The following is a 16,712-nucleotide window of genomic DNA, read 5'->3' as shown; positions in this document are numbered from 1 at the left end:
ATTGATGTCTACCTGATGCATGTGTATGTTGCAAAATCCATTTTGAGGAACATATGGAAAATGAGATCTGTGAATGTATGCATGGCTCTCCTTCCATCTATTTCTCGTTCACAAACGCGTCTACATCTTTTATGTAAACATACTTAATGTTCCTCCGGTGGTAAGTGTATGCCACATGCACCCCGTTCTCTCCCTTCCCGTCTACCACAATGCTGGGGTAACTCAGTTCCCGGTTGGTGCGCTCTTTGGAGTTGTTCGTCATGCAAAATCCATCACCATCTTCCAGAACTCGCCACGTCCAGGTCTTCCCTTTGTCTTTCGATACCGCAACAGACAGGTCCTTTCGTGGCGTTCCCCATATGGCCACCTTGCCTCCAACCCCTGGCTGATTTTTCCTAGTGTCCTCTGCGGGTGTGATATCATCGTAAAGACCTTCCCTTTTTTGCATCTTAGGATCGGCCTTCGAGTCGTTGAAAATCATCACGATGTCACCGCTGGGCAGTGCTGCTGCACCGATCCCTGAATTGGGATTAGGTAGAGGTGTCTTCTCAGGAGCACTCCAATCTAGTCCATTGTTGGAGACAGACCGATATACTTCATCGGCCCATCTACTCCTGAAGAATGCCACGTACGACCCTGCATCAAGCTGAAGAATGTTCATGTGCACGCGGCCCACAGAATCAGGGACCTCCTTTTCGAGCCATGTTTGACCTCCGTCCTGGGTATACAACACTGCGGACACATCATCATTCCCGACCCACCTGAAGCCAGGCGGTGTCCGGCAATACCAGATAGGCAGCACCCACGTCCCCCCGGGGAGTACAACCACAGGCTGACGGACAAAGGCGCCCTTCTTGCCCGGGAACGGCTCAAATGGCGCAGACCACGTGCGCGCATCATCCTTTGACGTGCGGGCGATCACGACAGCCTCATCTTGGTTGCCCAGAGGCTGGGCGGTGTGGAATAGCCAGATCGTCCCCGAGGCATGGTCCCGAAATAAAACGGGATTTTGCTCGCTGCGACCCTTGTCGGACGACACCTGCACTGGTTCTGTCCAGGAAGTGGAGGATCCGGGCTCAAGACGGGAGAGATAGATGGAGATGTCTTGTATGCCTTCTTGGGTTCCGCCGAACCAGGCACAGAGGAGTGTTCCATCGGGGAGCCTGAGGAGGTTTGATGCGTGGCACTGGACTGTTGCGGCTGGTAGATCGTCTACACGGGCCAATGCAGCACTCTTGGTATGTGTGTCCGTCGTGGCGACGGCAATTGTTGTTGTCGACATGGCTTCTGATTCTGTGTTTGGCCGCGGTGAAAATGCTTAACAGGAGGCAAGGCAACTAAGAAAAGGCTGATATGCTTGGCTTCTGACCTCTGTCACCAATGGAAAACCAGGGGTGCCTATCTCTGCGCTCCAGACTTCCCACACAGGCGAGGGGGCTTTTTGAAGCGGTGTGTCATCTGAGGGGAAAACAGCACAGCTCACGCCATCTTTGTGGACACGGGATTCTCTCCGAGCTGTCATGTGGAGTCGAATCATGCTCTATGTTTCTCCCCGCATTCTCTAGTTACCCCGGACCTTGGCATCACTGGGTTGAATCTGGGGAAGTGGAGTGGTATCGGCACTGGTACTTAGCCCACGACTCAGGCTTAGTGCCCAGTTGTATTGGGCGTGTTAGCCTCGAGGCTTCGTGTGCTCGCACAAGTTTCCGGCCCCCCTCTCCATCCAGTTGTGGTGAGGCCGCAAGATTGCAAGCTTTGGCCTTCCCGCCTATAACCTCAACCTCGCTCGTCGAAGAGATTTCGGCCCCTTGATTTCGATTGACACTGACCTTCGAGTTGCAATTGTATGTGTACTCGCGGACTATCATCTCCTCTTGCACGGTCTCTCAATTCACCGACATAATGGGTGGTGGCACGTCAATATGGGCATCTCCTGAATGGAAGTCCGACCCCAGTGAGATTTTCAACTGGAGGCTTTGGTACCTGACGACCACAGTCGCTTTTGCTGGGTGCTCTTATGGCTTTGACCAAGGCAATATCGGTGGCGTCTTGACACTGCCGAGTTTCAAGAAAGCCTTCGGGCTAGATGTACTTTCTGAGAATGCAGCTGATGAGAGAGGTATGTTCCCCGACAGGGACTGTCGACAGTCAGACCGACATTATGCTAACCAGAATTTTCTCGCAGCTGGAAACATTGCCGCTATGCGTTCGTACCGACAACCTCCCATCCCTTGAACACACATATCCTGACGATACTATACACAATACTACAGTGGCCGCAGGCGGCTCGGCAGGCGCGTTGATAGCAGCGCCCTTCGCTGACTTTCTCGGACGCAAGAAGTCTATGATTGTCTTCGCAGCTCTATTCCTCATCGGGGCCACGATGCAGGAGATCGCGCATCTGGACACGTTTTATGCTGGCCGCTTTATTGCCGGCCTTGCTATCGGTGGAACGAGCATGTTAGCACCACAATTTCTTGGCGAAAACGCTCCCAAGTCAATCCGTGGGTCTCTGACAGCATCGTACAATTTGTGTATCATATTGGCTCTAAGGTGAGATCCCGAATTCTGCTAGTAATTTACCAAGCCGATCATCGTTGACCAAGTACTTCTGTCCAGCTTGGCGTTCTGGACAAACTACGGTGTATCACTATGGTCTACTTCCAGCAACTTGCAGTGGAAGCTAGCCTTGGGCATACAAATAATACCAGGAGGGTGCATGTTTCTAATGTTGTGGTGTAAGTAAATTGGTGTCACTCAGGTGCTCGAACATCAGTCATTGACCTAGCCCAGTTGTCATTGATACACCCCGAGCTTTGATCGCTCATGGGAAGAGGGAGAAGGGCCTTGAAAATCTCTGCAAGCTCCGGGGCCTCCCATCAGAGCACCCATATGTGTCCCAGGAGTACATGGAAGTCTGTGCTCAAGTCGACCATGAGCAGGAACTGACAAAGGGTAAGGCATAGCTGCTCATAAATGGTTCCTTGGTTCGAAACGAATCCCAAATTAACCCTAACCGTACCCGGCACATCTGACACTGTCTAGGCTCGAACTATTGGGTGGTCATCAAGGACATTGCCACGATCCCAAGCAACAGACGTCGTTTCTTCCTCGCCACATCCCTCTTCGTGTTTCACAAATTCACAGGCACCGATTCACTCAACTACTTCGCCCCTGAAATATTCGAGATGATCGGGGTGCAGTCAGGGTCCTTATCCCTTCTGACAACTGGCGTATATGGCATAGTCAAGCTAGCAACAACCATCATCTACGTTGCTTACATCGTGGACCGCGTTGGAAGAAGACGACCACTTCTGGTGAGAATTGCCCAATTCCTGTCTTGAAAAAAAAAAGAATGAACAAGAAGGGAGGCGTTCTATTTCTAGGGGGTCGTGGTTAACAAAAACGGCAAAGCTTGGAGCTGTACTTCAAGCGACAGCCATGCTCTACATTGCCCTGTACATCAGATTTGCGAACCCTGACTCCACCGGTGGTACTCCGGCTGGAGGAATTGTTGGCATCGTTTGGGTTTACATTTACGCTTTCGGATGGTAGGTCATGATTCCACTGCTTTCTGTGTTGGCTTCGCTGAACTTTGATGTCAAGGTCGTTTGGATGGTCAGTTGCACCTTACGTCGTGGCTGCTGAAATCTTTCCCGCTCGAATTCGATCCTTCTCCATGTCGATCTGTTTCTTCATCAACTGGATCGTCGACTACGGAATCACCAAGGCGACACCTAGCATGATGACGCACATGGGTTGGGGCACGTTCCTTCTCTACGCTGTGCTCACTTACATCGGCGCTGTGTTTGTCTACTTTTGTATGCCCGAGTTCAAGGGTCGTTCTATCGAGTCTATGGATGACCTCTTCCAGCATTCGATCTGGACGATGTGGAGGCACGCTTACCCAACGGAGGAGGAAAAGGTACGCCATGATGTGCAGGATAATATAGTTCAGAAGGCCAGGGATGAGGAGGAGGGAGAACCGGGGGCTAAGAAATCGGAGGTGACGGTTATCCATAAGGAGTGATATTACGACGCGTTGAAAGACGTGGTCGCCTCTTCCTGCTCAGTGCTACACATACATTGCATAAGACCCGGGGAAAATTCTTAGCATTAAAAAAAATGCTACAATTTTTGGTCTCATTTTCAAGTAAGCCTTGAAATTGTGGCATCTATGAAGTCTCGCAGCGGCATTCAAGTGGATAAGGCTTTTCCCCGACCTACCGGTACTCGAGATGCTTGTGGAAGGGACGAGGGGACCAGTTGGGTCGCGAAATCAAACATGATCGAGCTTTTTCAGATGACGGTTGGGTAATTTTATTTCTTCTGCTCCAGTAATTTGATCATCTCAAACATATTGGCAGGTCTAGGACATGTGACTATTATTGTTTCATGGCTTGCCAGGCACGGCGAAGTGCGCAGCGGTATGACGAACTCATTTGGCATGGTTGGTCGCCGCCCAGGCAGGGTTCCCCATCCGGTGGGCCCTAGTAAAAAGTGGAGGAGAAAAGAGGAGATCATCGCCGCTTTGGTTCCTTGGAGCTGCCTCATAGGACGTTGCAACTGCTCCCCCTCATTCTGTGCATTCCCGGCTCGCAAACTGTCCCACGCATGCCGACCATCCAACGGTGCACGTCACAAATATGGCTCCGACCAAGCGCACATGGGATGAAGCTCATGGGGGCTCCGACCTCGATGCTGCCAGTTCGATACACGGTAGCAGTAATACTACCGCGGGCAGGCGTGGGTCGCAGCAGACGCGTTCCCTTCAGAATCAGGGGGCGGCCCGAGCAGCCCGAGATGCGTCGACAGCGTCGCCGGTCGGCGCGAATCCCCCATCGGCATCTCAGCATGTGCCGATGATCTCGCGCAAGATTCGCGCATGTGCTAGTTGTCGGAAACACAAGGTAATTGTGCCACCAATTGAGGGTATTGAAATCTAAACACACACCTTGGGATTTACTGAAGAATATTGATATGCAGATCAAATGTATCATGGACGAAAATACGGGGCCGCCATGCAAAAGGTGTGCCGAGAAGAACCTTGTGAGCCACCCCATGCAATCCTTCCCACACAGCGTATCAAGTATTTGACCTCGTCTGACATTATTGATATAGGGATGTGTACTTAACAAAAGCATACAAACTCTCATCAACGAGCGATCAAAGTACGCAAATAGTCTCCCCGACATTGTTCCCGATTTACTCGCGCACCTACAGCACGAGACACACCACATTGAGCTCCCACCTCGCAGACTGGGACACAATTACTCACCCATCTTTCTTACAATTTGTAGGTCATCAATGGCAATGGTTCGCGACTTGGAGATGATCCACTCAAATCTTGAGAACGTCTTGAAAACCCTCCAACTGCCCCAATTACCGAAACTTGAAAGCCCCGTTCAAGTGCTCATGTCCCCGACTTACGAGGAGCACGCTGAATCTCGTCTGCCCGACGAATTCGGACTATCCCGTGACAGTTCTCCAAAACCATCGCCGGAAGACGATCACGAACTTCCAAAAGTTCCAATCAACTCGGTATACCAATTGACGAAGCTCAGGGCGTTGCGCTCCCCGGACGAAATCGATAGGGGTGAAAACCCAAGGCGTCATCAATCCAAGATAGATGATCTTATCTCCAGAGGAAGCCTGCCTATTGAAGACGCCGAACGCCTTTTCACTCTCTACAAAGACCATCTTGACCCGTTCATGTACGGAATAGGTGGGCGCTACGACACACTCGAGGCGCTCCGCCATGCCAGCACAATACTTACCACCTGCATATTTACTGTCTCCGCACTGCACGATCCCCAAAGCAACAAGATCTATGGAGGTAAGCAATTCACCTCCTTTTGGCACATGATCCTTGTTGACGTGCAGGGTGCAAGTATGCTACAAGGAGTGCCGGCGTCTTCTGGCTTCTTCAATGTTCGACCGCCGAATCGACGCTGATTATCTGAGAGCCATGTGCATCGCTTCCTACTGGCTCTCCGACATCAGCTGGGAAGTTTCGGGCTGCGCGATTCGGCGGGCTGCTGAGTTCAACCTCATCAAGCACTTCAAAAAAGCAACCGAGGAAGGGAGCGAAGAATCGGCGGATTATGTGCGTCTCTGGTACGTGCTACACATCTGTGATCAGCACTTGTCCACGTTGTACGGGAGACAACCAGTTATTAGAGAGGACGTGGCCATCCAGGGTTGGAAAACCTTCATGACGAACTCTCCTCCAAACGCAGCATCGGAAGATACCAGGCTGGCCAGTCAGGTTGCGCTGGTGAATATCATTCACACGATCCGCGATTTATTCGGTCCCGACACTGGCGACCCAGTTCCTCAAGTATACTCGATTCAGATCACCCAGTTTGCCCGCCAACTCGACCAGTGGGTCGGACACTGGTCTGGGGTCGTGACAGGTATGGCTGCAAAGCTTCATGGATTCCACGAATGGCGACCATTCGCAGATTGTGGCTGACCTGAATGGTAGATCACCACGAACGAATAGGAAAATTTCCTCGAAAGGGAGTCCTGTTACACTTCCACTTCGCCAAATTACATCTCTACTCCCACATCTTCCGAGGGCTTCGCAAAGGAGACCCTGTACCATCCTATTTCTTGGAGCCAGCTTCTTCTGCGGCTTCGGCAGCGACTTCTATCATCGACCTCCTGATAGCTGATGCTGACATCCAGCCGGCACTTGCGGGGATGCCTTCCTACATGCATTCAATGTCAGCTTTTGCATGCATGTTCCTGGCCAAGCTCGCCATGATCCATGGCGACCAGTTGATCGACAGACAGCAAGTGGTGGATTCCATAGTCAGACTGGCTGGCTTTTATCGGTCGACCGCTGTGGGCAAATGGCACTTGGTCAATCTGATGGCCGACGGCCTGGACAAGATTGTGGAGACCTTGGGGGCCAATGGGGCGTCTCTATCCGGCCAACAACAATCTCGCCTTGACCTGAGATCTGCTCAAAGCGAAGAAGGGGACTTTGCCAGTTTGATGAACCCCGCGTTTTCCGGTGATGCTACATTCGGCTTTGACGCGAACTTCCTGCTTGATAGCAACATGAGTCTTGGTGCTCCCGAGCTAATGTACTTCAGTAATGGCACCAATATGCCAGGGCTCACTGATGACTTCAGCCCTACCAGCCTCTAACATGATTGCTCAGCTAATAAGGGCAAAGTATTATGTATAATACAGAACGCTTAAAACTTTATGCAACTGTTCTTGTGTAACTTTGCAATGTAATTCCTATCTGGTTTCCCTTCGCCCTGATGACGAGCCTTAAAGGCAAACCTGTTGTCGTTGTCTTTGGTACCATAGGTCATAAGAGGTTCACAGAACTCCCAAACTTTGACAGAATTCGTTGACGGTATCCACCAGTGACTGATCCGCATCCAAGCCCAGTCCTTGCGCCCTTGACGTGTCGAATCTAGCTGGCCAGCTGCCCACAATAGCCTCGACTTTTGGGTCTCTTTCCTCCTCGATTAGCTTTATTGCCTCGCTTCCTCCTACTTTCTGAAGTGCATCCAACATTTGCTGGACCGTCACAGTGATTCCGGGGAGGTTGGTAACTCTGCTCAAGCCAAACTTCTCCTTGGGGACATCCTTGATCCGAATCAGATTCGCGACCACAGTCTTGGGACTGCACACCCACATCTCCAAGTCTCGCGAGACTGGAAGTATGCTCTTCTCACCCCGTAGTGGCTCACGGATGATGGCGCTGGCGAAGGAGCTTGCAGCCGCGGAGGGCGCACCTGGCCGCACGACAACTGTTGGGAGGCGGACTATACGTCCATCAAGGAGGCCTCGCCTTGAGAAGTCGTTAAGATATGTTTCCACCATGAGTTTCTGGGCGCCGTATGACGATTGTGGCAGCGGGTTGGTGGATTCGCTCGTGATCTCGCCAGGACCGGTGGGCCCGTAGACAGCAAGCGAGCTAGGGAATATGACCACGGTTCCTTTCTGATGTGTCCGCAGATGGTCCAATATGGATCTGTGGCTATCCCAATTTACACGCCAGCCCAGCTCCAGGTTGGCTTCTGCTCCGCCTGACATCAACCCATGGAGGAGGTAGACGGCCTTGAACGGTGTCGAAAGAAGAGATGCCACAGCATTGGGGTCGGTCAAGTCGCTGCTGGTGGATTTTACTCGGCTTGCGTGCTGAGAGGCAGCTTCGGGAACAGCAGGTTCTGTTACGTCCGTCAAGACCAGCGTGATGTCTGATGATGATTCGAGCAGTGCTGCTGCGAGCACTTGTCCTATGAACCCGGCTGCGCCGGTAATTAGGATCTCCGTACCCTGCGCCATTATAGAGGAAATGGTGTAAAATGGATAAGAGACCAAATTGTGTACAGTTAGAGCACCCAACACAGCATGAAATAATTTATTATGATAACTTGGATTCCGACCTCTTGCTGGTTACATGTGCACTGATCTCCCGAGCCGGATGGATCCCGACGTGTGAAGCCTTACTAATCACAAACCCTTCAAGATGGTCACGGCCCATAACCCTCGGCACGTACCACGCGTGCGCTGTGGTTTTCCCAGCGCAGGTAGACGGAGAGAAAGCCGAGGCGGCATCAGAACCGAGCCACACTGCCGGACTGTACTCTCCCGGGCCGAGCACGGAAATGCCAAGAGACTGCAAGGTGAATGTCATCACGCCTCAGCGTAAAGTCCATATACATCACAAGTACAGAACTGGCAAATGTCTCCCGGCATTCTATATCGTACAACACATCCCGCAATCCTGGTTGCTGCTGTTTTCGAACCACGTACTTACATAAACGACCAGACTGGGTAAAAAAATACAAGTGGTATTGAGCATCGTTTCGGCCAGCAAGCACTTGGGAGAAGTTCCGGGACAACAATTCAGTCATGGAGTACACCAGGTAAGATGTCATCATGTTTCAGGACACAAAGCTCGGACTAAGATCTCCTGTGTTAGACTTGGCAAGAGCGGCCTTAAGGTGTCCAAGATAATTCTTGGATGCATGTCCTTTGGCTCGAGCAAATGGGAAGGATCGCCATGGGTTCTGGATGAAGAGGAGAGCTTCAAGGTCATCAAAGCGGCCTGGGATGGTGGCATCAACACATGGGTCAGTAAACCTGCAATTCATATTGCAACGGGGGACTTTTTTTCATCACTCAAGATTCTGATTGCTTGCAGGATACCGCCGACACGTACTCCAACGGCAAGTCAGAAATAATACTCGGAAAAGCCATGAAGAAGTTCAATATCCCAAGAAGCAAAGTTGTCATCATGACAAAGATATTCAACCCTGTCATGGACGATGACTCTCGGCCGGCATCTGTTAACGACGGCCCATTGGTGAACCAGATGGGCTTGAGCCGGAAGCACGTATTTGATGCCGTTGATCGATGCTTGGAGAGGCTTGGCACGGATTATATCGGTATGCTCTTCTTTGTACCCTTTCCATCCCTTCTATCAAAGCTGGGCCTACAGAATCTCCCTCTACCCCGGTGCTGACCCAGTTGTGCAGACGTGCTTCAAATTCACCGCCTCGATCGCGAGACAGAGCCCGAAGAGATCATGCGGGCCCTGCACGAGGTCGTCATAAGCGGCAAGGTCCGCTACATCGGAGCCTCAAGCATGTACACGTGGGAATTCGCCCGCCTGCAGTACACGGCCAAACTCAACGGCTGGACCGAGTTCATCAGCATGCAGCCCTTCTACAACCTACTCTATAGGGAAGAGGAGCGCGAGATGCTGCCCTTCTGCCAGGCTACCGGAGTCGGCGTAATACCGTGGAGCCCGCTTGCCCGAGGTATGTTGGCCAAGCCGGTCAGCAAAGATGGGAAGGAGGCGGAGAAGTCTCTAAGGAGTGCCTCAGACGCCAAGACGCAGAAGTGGTTTGCCGACGCGAACTTGGATATCGTTGATGCTGTGGAGAAAGTGGCTAAGAACAAGGGCGTCAGTATGCCGTTAGTGGCTACGGCATGGGTGCTGCATAAAGGCTGCTCACCTATTGTAGGTCTCAGCAGTGAAAAGAGGGTGCAGGAGGCCATTGATGCGTTGAAGGTCAAGTTGACGGATGAGGATATACAATCATTAGAGGTTAGCTATAGGCCACGCAACATCGAAGGGATGTAGGATAATCAACTTTGACGATATCATGAAATGAGACACCACCTTATTTACATCTTTCTATCCCAATATTTATTCAGCGTTCAATAGATGTCCAAAATCTCATAGCGGAAGCCCATCCAGACACCAGAATAGGATGAGCTGCATATATGTCATAACTGGGGTGTGAACAATTCATGAATAACTAGGACAACATTATACCAAACACAATCATAGATGCAAGCTACTATATCGGATGAAATAAGGGGCAATATGAACTTGGATGATGGACAACTTCGTGCCATGTACGAATTTGGGGATTTAGATAGAGGCCGTATATTCACACCCGCAACAACGGAGGGTACACCCATACTACCTAGGTAGGCAACTTAGAGATCAAATCACTCGGGTTAGTACTAAACTAGTCATCTCATAGGCTTGTCTTATAAGATAATATCCTAAAGAAGGTTGTCCTAGAGGAGGTTATTCTATAAGAGGTTATCCTACAGGAGGTTGTCTAATAGGAGGTTGTCTAATAGGAGATTGTCCTATAGGAGTTAGGAGTTTATTCCTTGGGCTTGGGTGTACCCTCCATTTTTTTCGGGTGCGAATATCCGATCTCTTTAGATAGATATGCTCTATTTTCGCATGTATTGAATCTATTACTCAAGTGCTCTATGCTATAGACGTGCCTTCTCTTGAATCCTTTTCAAAGGGGGGAACACTTGAGCTGACCGAATAAGATGGTCAATATCCGCGGTGTTAAGCAGTTCCGGGCCTGCTTGGTCCAGATTCGTCAGGCCAGCTAATTTCATGGAGACTTCAATCTCGTCTTTTAAGACTTGAATGCTGTTAGCAAAGAACCGTGGATAAATTTGCGGAGACGCTGCTTACTTTGGATAAGATGCTCCACACCTTCCTGTCCGTATACTAGCGAATAAAGGAACGGCCGTCCAACACCAACAGCCGTTGCACCGAGAGCAATAGCTTTGATGATGTCAGTCCCTCTCTCAAATCCACCGTCAACGTAAACCTCGAGCTTGGAAAAGATTTCCGGGCACTTGATTCTCAGCTCGAGGAGGTTCAATATGGCTGGCTGTGCACTGAGGAAGGGTTAGCAAAGAGCGGCTCCGGGTACTAGGTAGGTGGAATTATACGTACGTGTCCAACGATCGACCACCATGGTTACTCAAGAGGATGCCGTCGACGCCGTATTCAACCGCCAATTTGGCGTCTTCGACGTTTTGAACACCTTTCAAAACGATTGGCAGACCCGACTCCTGCCTGATCCAAGCCAAGTCCGACCAAGTCAGAGACTTGTCAATGTACTGAGCCATCAGCCGCCCCAAGCCTGCCCCCTTTTTGTCATTGCTTGACGTAGCACCGCTGACGGCCGACTGGACCGCAGACTCCGAGGCTAGGCGCTCATCTGCCTCACGTTTTCCCGGCACCGGCGCGTCGACTGTCACAAATATTGCCTTGATTCCGAGGCTGCGTGCTTTTCTGAGGATTTCTGCTGTTTTGTGTCGCTCGGAATTAACGTACAGCTGGAAGAAGAATGGTTGTTGGTCGTGGCCGCTTTGAACAATGCTTGACAGTGGGAACGATGCATTATTCGATATCTTGGGCTCACGAGTCAGTCACAGGTTCTGCAAGTCTCAGTCACCACTTGGCAATATGGCATATACTCACACAGTGTATGATCCCTTCCTGGCCGGCTGCCCTAGCCAATGCCAGCTCACCGTCCTTGTGTACCAGCCTCGCCATGGCAGCTGGGCTGATAAAGAACGGGGCGCTCGACTTGTGACCTAAGATCGACCGTGTCTGATCCGTATGCGTGACGTCCCTCAAGACCCGAGGCTTTATCATTACACGTCTTAGAAAAGCCTTGTTCTGATGGTGCGTGACGAGGTCCGTCGCTGCGCTACTATAAAACGCCCATGTCTTACGAGTGAGCTGTTTACTGGCAACCTGCTCAATGTCGGCGGCGCTCAATAGCGATTGAAGCGGGGGAATAAAGCCCTCTGATGAGGCCCCTGCTGTTTTGCTGTCCCGCGATTCCTTAACTTCTTCGATGGCCCCTTGAGGAGGTACATCGCTGCTTGCTTCGAGGAAAGCACCTTTAAACTTGTCGGCTGGGAGACTCTCCTCTATTATTCCTGGCGCATGTACTCGATCAAATTCAGATGTTGCATTTTTTCCAGCCACCGAAAGGAGGACTTTATGTTGACATGTCAGTCACGTGTCCATCTCTCAGCTGGGGTCCCGATGCGGATTGGAGTGGTGCAAGGATTTGAACACAATTCAACTTACTTTTGGCGCCTCCTGGGTGTTCATCTATGAAATCTGTCAGGTCCCAGACTTTGGAATGCACAGCAACCCAGCAGTCCTCTCTGGTGCTATGCTTCCCTAATTCCGCGCTGGATATCTGCAATTCATTGGCTTGCTCCATGTTGTGGTAGACTGGATCTCTGACTGCCTGATCGACTTCGAGTAAGGATACACGTTTGAGAATTTGGCCAAGCTGAGATGATGCGAGAGAAATGCCCTTGGCCCCGTCAAATTTACCGGCAGCGATTGCGTTGATTCGCCGCTAACAGACACCAACTGTTGTCCGTGCCCGGCCGAATTCCCGGCCTGTTGATGCGCTCGGCTTTCTGCCCGAAGCCGTCGGGGACTCCGCCACCGACTCCGCAGGTCGTCCGGCACTGGCCGAGATGCTGTCAGAAGCGGCCGGGATTAGACCACCGCTCGGCGCCTATGATTTCCAGGACACCAAGCCGCGTAATCATCACAGTTAGAGGTCAAACTGGCATTTGCAAACACCGACTCAATAATACTGCTCAAGTGTCATTATGGCTAAGCCTATCGTGCTCCACATTGGCGAACCGATAAAATACAACCAGGATTTCTATGACAATGAATTCCTAAAGCGGTTCGACGTTCGACGAAATGAGGATCTTGACAGAAATTCATTCATAAAAGCCCTCAAAGACAAGAAGTATGGCGAGTTTTCGGCGATATTTCGACCACACTTCCAAACGGGTGGAGAGATGGGCCAGTGGGACGAGGAGCTGATATCCCTCCTGCCCTCCTCCATGCGAATCTTTGCCTCCGCTGGGGCGGGTTTCAACTGGGCAGATACGAAGGCACTGGGCCGCCGAGGGATTTGGTACGCAAATGGAGCCGGGGCATCTGACGAGGCCGTCTCTGACACTGGCCTCTACTTCATCCTCTCTGTCTTCCGGAACTTCACCAGGGCGCAACTTGCAGCGCGGACGTGCGACCCGGACGTTTTCAATGCCACACACAAGCTCATCGCTACGATATCAGCAAACCCCCGAGGCCACGTGCTTGGAATTGTCGGCCTGGGAAACATCAGTAGAAAGCTGGCGTACAAGGCCAAAACAGCCCTCGGGATGGAGATTCACTACCACGACATAGTCAGGGCACCACAAGAAGTCGAAAATGAGCTCGGTGCAACTTTCCATCCTTCGATCCATGGACTGTTAGGGGTAGCAGACTGCGTCTCCTTGCACACGCCACTTAACGCTCACACGCAGGATCTGATTGGAGACAAGGAATTTGCCGCGATGAAGCAGGGCGCGAGAATCATCAATACTTCAAGAGGGCAAGTAATTAATGAAAGGGCTCTCATAAGAGCCCTTAGAGACGGCAAGGTATCTGCAGCTGCTCTGGATGTTCACTATGAGGAGCCTCAGGTATCGAAGGAGCTTGCTTCGATGGAGAATGTCACTTTGACCACTCATATCGCTGGCGGAGCATTGAATACGAGGATCAACTTCGAGCTGAATGCCATGAAGAACATTCTATTGGTTGTAGGAGACGATGGTAGCTGCATTGGCGAGCCAACAACGCCGGTTAATAAAGATGTGGTGAGAGCAGCAGCGAAACAGAGTGTCAAATGATCATTCATGCATTTGTCCCAGTCATAGAAAAATAGAGTTTCGTAATCATGTTCACATGCATTATGAGTTGTTCGCTCGAGTGACAGCGAATGGGAACAGATTTTGCGTTGCCCATTTACTGTTGACGTTCTGATGAAACTCCCAGGACTCCAGCCAGCAATTTGCGGAACCGATTATCACAAGCTGACCCCTGGCGCAGTACATCCTGGTATATCTGCTGCGGAGACCGTGAATAATCCGGTAGAACAGCGGTCTTATGATCTGCCATACTCACAAGCGCGTATACCTTGTCCCTGATATCTGTGCATTCCCATCCCTGGAAAGTTTCTATGAGTGTCTGGAGCTTGGGAGTGGGCGTTTCTGGGTGCCTCCAATGGGCCCTTTGCCAGACCATAACGAATGCCGGGCTCCGCCTGATCTCTGCGGCGAACGCGTGGTTACTCAACTGATTTTCTTCCTCGAGTGTCTTCATGGTAAGATAGAGTCGGTCGAGGACAGGCCACTCAACGCGTTGAGGGCCGCACCACACTGTGAGTCTGTTTGCGTGAATGATTTCCTGGATGATCCACATACGACTCCAATACGGTCTCTGAAAAAGGTCCCGAATTGCCCTTCCTTCCTGGCTGCCCCAAATTGGACGCTGATCATGGACCTGCAGCCTCAGGGGCTTCATTCCCGTGTTTCCAAGAAAGTCCATTGCCACCTGGCTGTTGTCAAAGGCATTCCCCAGCCAGATGTAGACACTCGTCGCCTTTGAAAAGATTCGTTTCATCAGACTGACTTGGTGATTGCGCTCTTGGACATCTCCTTGGTTGATACAGACGGCATCGATCCAAAATAGCCGAGCTTTCTTCATAGTAAGGCCTCGACAATGCAGAAACCACCACAAATTCTCCCCAATATCAACATCATCCTGTCCTTCGATCGTGATTGTACGTGTTGCGGTTGTCTCTCCCCAAGCATAAGACAAGGCTGTGTACTTAGGACAAGAATGAATGTCTGCATAGACAAATGAGCCCTTGATTTTGCCGTCCTCTCCAATTCTCGCCAGGTTGAACAGTCGTATTTGTGCTTCAGGACGAGTCAAGGGACGATACAGTGGCTTTCCCGGATCAGGCGGAATATACTCCGATGCCAATGCCGAGCGTACGGGATGGTCATGCCCCCCGATAAATCTGCCCTGTTCGGAGTCCCTCCGGTGACTTGACTCTGACGACATTTCGGCGCTGCTCCTTCGTCTACCCAGCGACTGTGTTTCCATCGCCAGCAAAACCTTCCTGTTGAGTTGTTCCAGCCGCAGTGATCCATCATTGGCGATATCATGGAGTCTCAGGGAAACTGAATCACTCTCCTTGCGAAATTTATCTCGTGGAGATAAAAGCTCGTCTCTAGAATCTGTGGGATGTTGACTGGGGCTCTTCCCGCAGCCAGATTCATAGTTGATACGAGGACTGCTGTGCCGATACCTCGGCCTGAAGCTTGTTCCGTGACGTGTATAAGCATGCGAGGCGATCATCTGTGGCTCACTGCGTCTTCTATGGGTATTAGGATCGATCCAACCACCGATTCCGTCTTCGTGCCATTCATGTTCGACGTCGAAATCGCGAGGCACGACCGTCTGAGCCGGGCTGGGTGAAATGTTGTCGATGTTCCCACCAATCTTTTCGACGATGTCGTCCAAGTAAAGGCGATCGAATCCTTTCATGGAGCGGGGAGTCGATTGTGTCAAGTCGTAACTATTCGTGATGTTCTTCATCTGGTGGTGCACAGAGGCATCTAAAGATAGCGGCTGCGGCTTCCCCCTGCCGCAGTGAGTGTAGCGGACTGGGGAGTAAATTGGCATCTTTTCGGCATCAAAAAATGACCTCGCCATTGGTTAGGGATCGCGAAGGCAGTGAGAACCAAGACCTTGACGCGGCATTGCATTCGATTCGTCGGCCGTTCCAGCTGCTGCTTATACCTGCATGATTCGGTGTTACCGGTGGCTGTGTTACATTCATGAGTGGGTCTCCTCTACTAGTATAAGTGCAGGCTACCCCATTTTCTGGGCTGAAGGCAGCCAACAGCACTTGAGGCATCGTGGATCCCAGGAACAGCGTTCAAAATGCGTCATACTAGCGCCGAGGACAAACCACCCGTTTTGGGAAGTGGAAAAAAGCGATGGTCCGTGTGTTCAATGTTGCCAGTAGTGCTTATCCTTCAACTATTCCGAAAGGCCTCAACCAATGGTCAACAAATCCTGAGGTCAACATCGCAACCCAAGTCCACGGCGTACCCGGTGATTGTCTGCTTCACGGAATGCCCGAGCCTTACAGTACGTACCTGCCTGGTTTGAATCAATGCCCCATGAAATTTGCCCATGATGCCATACACTATTACCGCATCAACACTACACCTTCCAAATATCAATGCATCATACCGGAGTTCCTGTGAATGAATTTATGTGAGAGCCTCCTGTGGGGGATTTTTTATAGGAAATTGTTCCATGGGATATTTCCGCGTAGAGGGGTACTCTGTAGGATTTGGTCCCATAGGAGACTGGGGGAGCGATACTATGGCCACGTAGCGGACACCAGAGAAGGCTCGTGACGGTCCGACTTTGTTTTTGCTGAGAGGTCACTGGATCAAAATCAGCACTTAAGGGCATGATCAACTTGTGAACAAGTCTTTTCTTATTTATTCAGACTCGG

The 16,712-nt window shown here is 51.0% G+C and overlaps 8 protein-coding genes across 8 annotated transcripts; 4 read left to right on the top strand and 4 right to left on the bottom strand.

The window, feature by feature from the left end:
* Nucleotides 1-97: 97 nt before the first annotated feature.
* On the bottom strand, nucleotides 98-1,430 carry KVR01_009320 (uncharacterized protein; the record flags this gene model as incomplete). Its single annotated transcript, XM_044783194.1, has 1 exon — nucleotides 98-1,430. The coding sequence occupies exon 1, from the start codon at nucleotides 1,280-1,282 to the stop codon at nucleotides 98-100; it is 1,185 nt and encodes a 394-aa protein (XP_044641822.1). The 5' UTR covers nucleotides 1,283-1,430.
* A 472-nt stretch (nucleotides 1,431-1,902) lies between these two features.
* On the top strand, nucleotides 1,903-4,030 carry KVR01_008979 (uncharacterized protein; the record flags this gene model as incomplete). The annotated part of the gene is made up of 8 exons (XM_044792259.1): nucleotides 1,903-2,119; nucleotides 2,186-2,206; nucleotides 2,274-2,553; nucleotides 2,620-2,738; nucleotides 2,794-2,955; nucleotides 3,046-3,337; nucleotides 3,387-3,551; nucleotides 3,607-4,030. The coding sequence occupies 8 exons, from the start codon at nucleotides 1,903-1,905 to the stop codon at nucleotides 4,028-4,030; spliced, it is 1,680 nt and encodes a 559-aa protein (XP_044641481.1).
* Nucleotides 4,031-5,313: 1,283 nt separating this feature from the next.
* KVR01_009383 (uncharacterized protein) lies at nucleotides 5,314-7,158 on the top strand (the record flags this gene model as incomplete). The annotated part of the gene is made up of 3 exons (XM_044781779.1): nucleotides 5,314-5,836; nucleotides 5,892-6,416; nucleotides 6,488-7,158. 3 exons carry the CDS (start codon nucleotides 5,314-5,316, stop codon nucleotides 7,156-7,158), a joined length of 1,719 nt encoding a protein of 572 aa, XP_044641885.1.
* Nucleotides 7,159-7,338: 180 nt separating this feature from the next.
* Nucleotides 7,339-8,313, bottom strand: KVR01_009584 (uncharacterized protein; the record flags this gene model as incomplete). The annotated part of the gene is made up of 1 exon (XM_044794172.1): nucleotides 7,339-8,313. One exon carries the CDS (start codon nucleotides 8,311-8,313, stop codon nucleotides 7,339-7,341), a length of 975 nt encoding a protein of 324 aa, XP_044642086.1.
* Nucleotides 8,314-8,709: 396 nt separating this feature from the next.
* Nucleotides 8,710-10,120, top strand: KVR01_009112 (uncharacterized protein; the record flags this gene model as incomplete). The annotated part of the gene is made up of 4 exons (XM_044783566.1): nucleotides 8,710-8,897; nucleotides 8,954-9,104; nucleotides 9,176-9,419; nucleotides 9,510-10,120. The coding sequence occupies exons 1-4, from the start codon at nucleotides 8,884-8,886 to the stop codon at nucleotides 10,118-10,120; spliced, it is 1,020 nt and encodes a 339-aa protein (XP_044641614.1). The 5' UTR covers nucleotides 8,710-8,883.
* A 653-nt stretch (nucleotides 10,121-10,773) lies between these two features.
* KVR01_009030 (uncharacterized protein) lies at nucleotides 10,774-12,567 on the bottom strand (the record flags this gene model as incomplete). Its single annotated transcript, XM_044791286.1, has 5 exons — nucleotides 12,407-12,567; nucleotides 11,786-12,312; nucleotides 11,255-11,715; nucleotides 10,988-11,196; nucleotides 10,774-10,934 (listed from the first exon to the last, which is right to left on the bottom strand). Exons 1-5 carry the CDS (start codon nucleotides 12,543-12,545, stop codon nucleotides 10,774-10,776), a joined length of 1,497 nt encoding a protein of 498 aa, XP_044641532.1. The 5' UTR covers nucleotides 12,546-12,567.
* A 381-nt stretch (nucleotides 12,568-12,948) lies between these two features.
* KVR01_009601 (uncharacterized protein) lies at nucleotides 12,949-14,022 on the top strand (the record flags this gene model as incomplete). The annotated part of the gene is made up of 1 exon (XM_044795017.1): nucleotides 12,949-14,022. The coding sequence occupies one exon, from the start codon at nucleotides 12,949-12,951 to the stop codon at nucleotides 14,020-14,022; it is 1,074 nt and encodes a 357-aa protein (XP_044642103.1).
* Nucleotides 13,185-15,924, bottom strand: KVR01_009236 (uncharacterized protein). Its single transcript, XM_044793093.1, has 2 exons — nucleotides 14,297-15,924; nucleotides 13,185-14,239 (listed from the first exon to the last, which is right to left on the bottom strand). The coding sequence occupies exons 1-2, from the start codon at nucleotides 15,893-15,895 to the stop codon at nucleotides 14,138-14,140; spliced, it is 1,701 nt and encodes a 566-aa protein (XP_044641738.1). The 5' UTR covers nucleotides 15,896-15,924; the 3' UTR covers nucleotides 13,185-14,137.
* Nucleotides 15,925-16,712: the final 788 nt, after the last annotated feature.

This window comes from Diaporthe batatas, assembly GCF_019321695.1.
Source record: "Diaporthe batatas strain CRI 302-4 chromosome Unknown Contig00011, whole genome shotgun sequence".
NCBI lineage: Eukaryota > Fungi > Ascomycota > Sordariomycetes > Diaporthales > Diaporthaceae > Diaporthe > Diaporthe batatas.
Note: the sequence above shows the minus strand (reverse complement) of the source record. Positions and strands in the feature narration are given on the sequence as shown.

Excerpts from the sequence above, each read along its gene's own strand:
- KVR01_009236 (XM_044793093.1), bottom strand. The coding sequence starts at position 15,895 with ATGGCGAGGTCATTTTTTGATGCCGAAAAGATGCCAATTTACTCCCCA. Across the intron at positions 14,240-14,296 it reads GGGACAAGGTATACGCGCTT|CAGATATACCAGGATGTACT; the intron begins GTGAGTATGGCA and ends CGGTCTCCGCAG.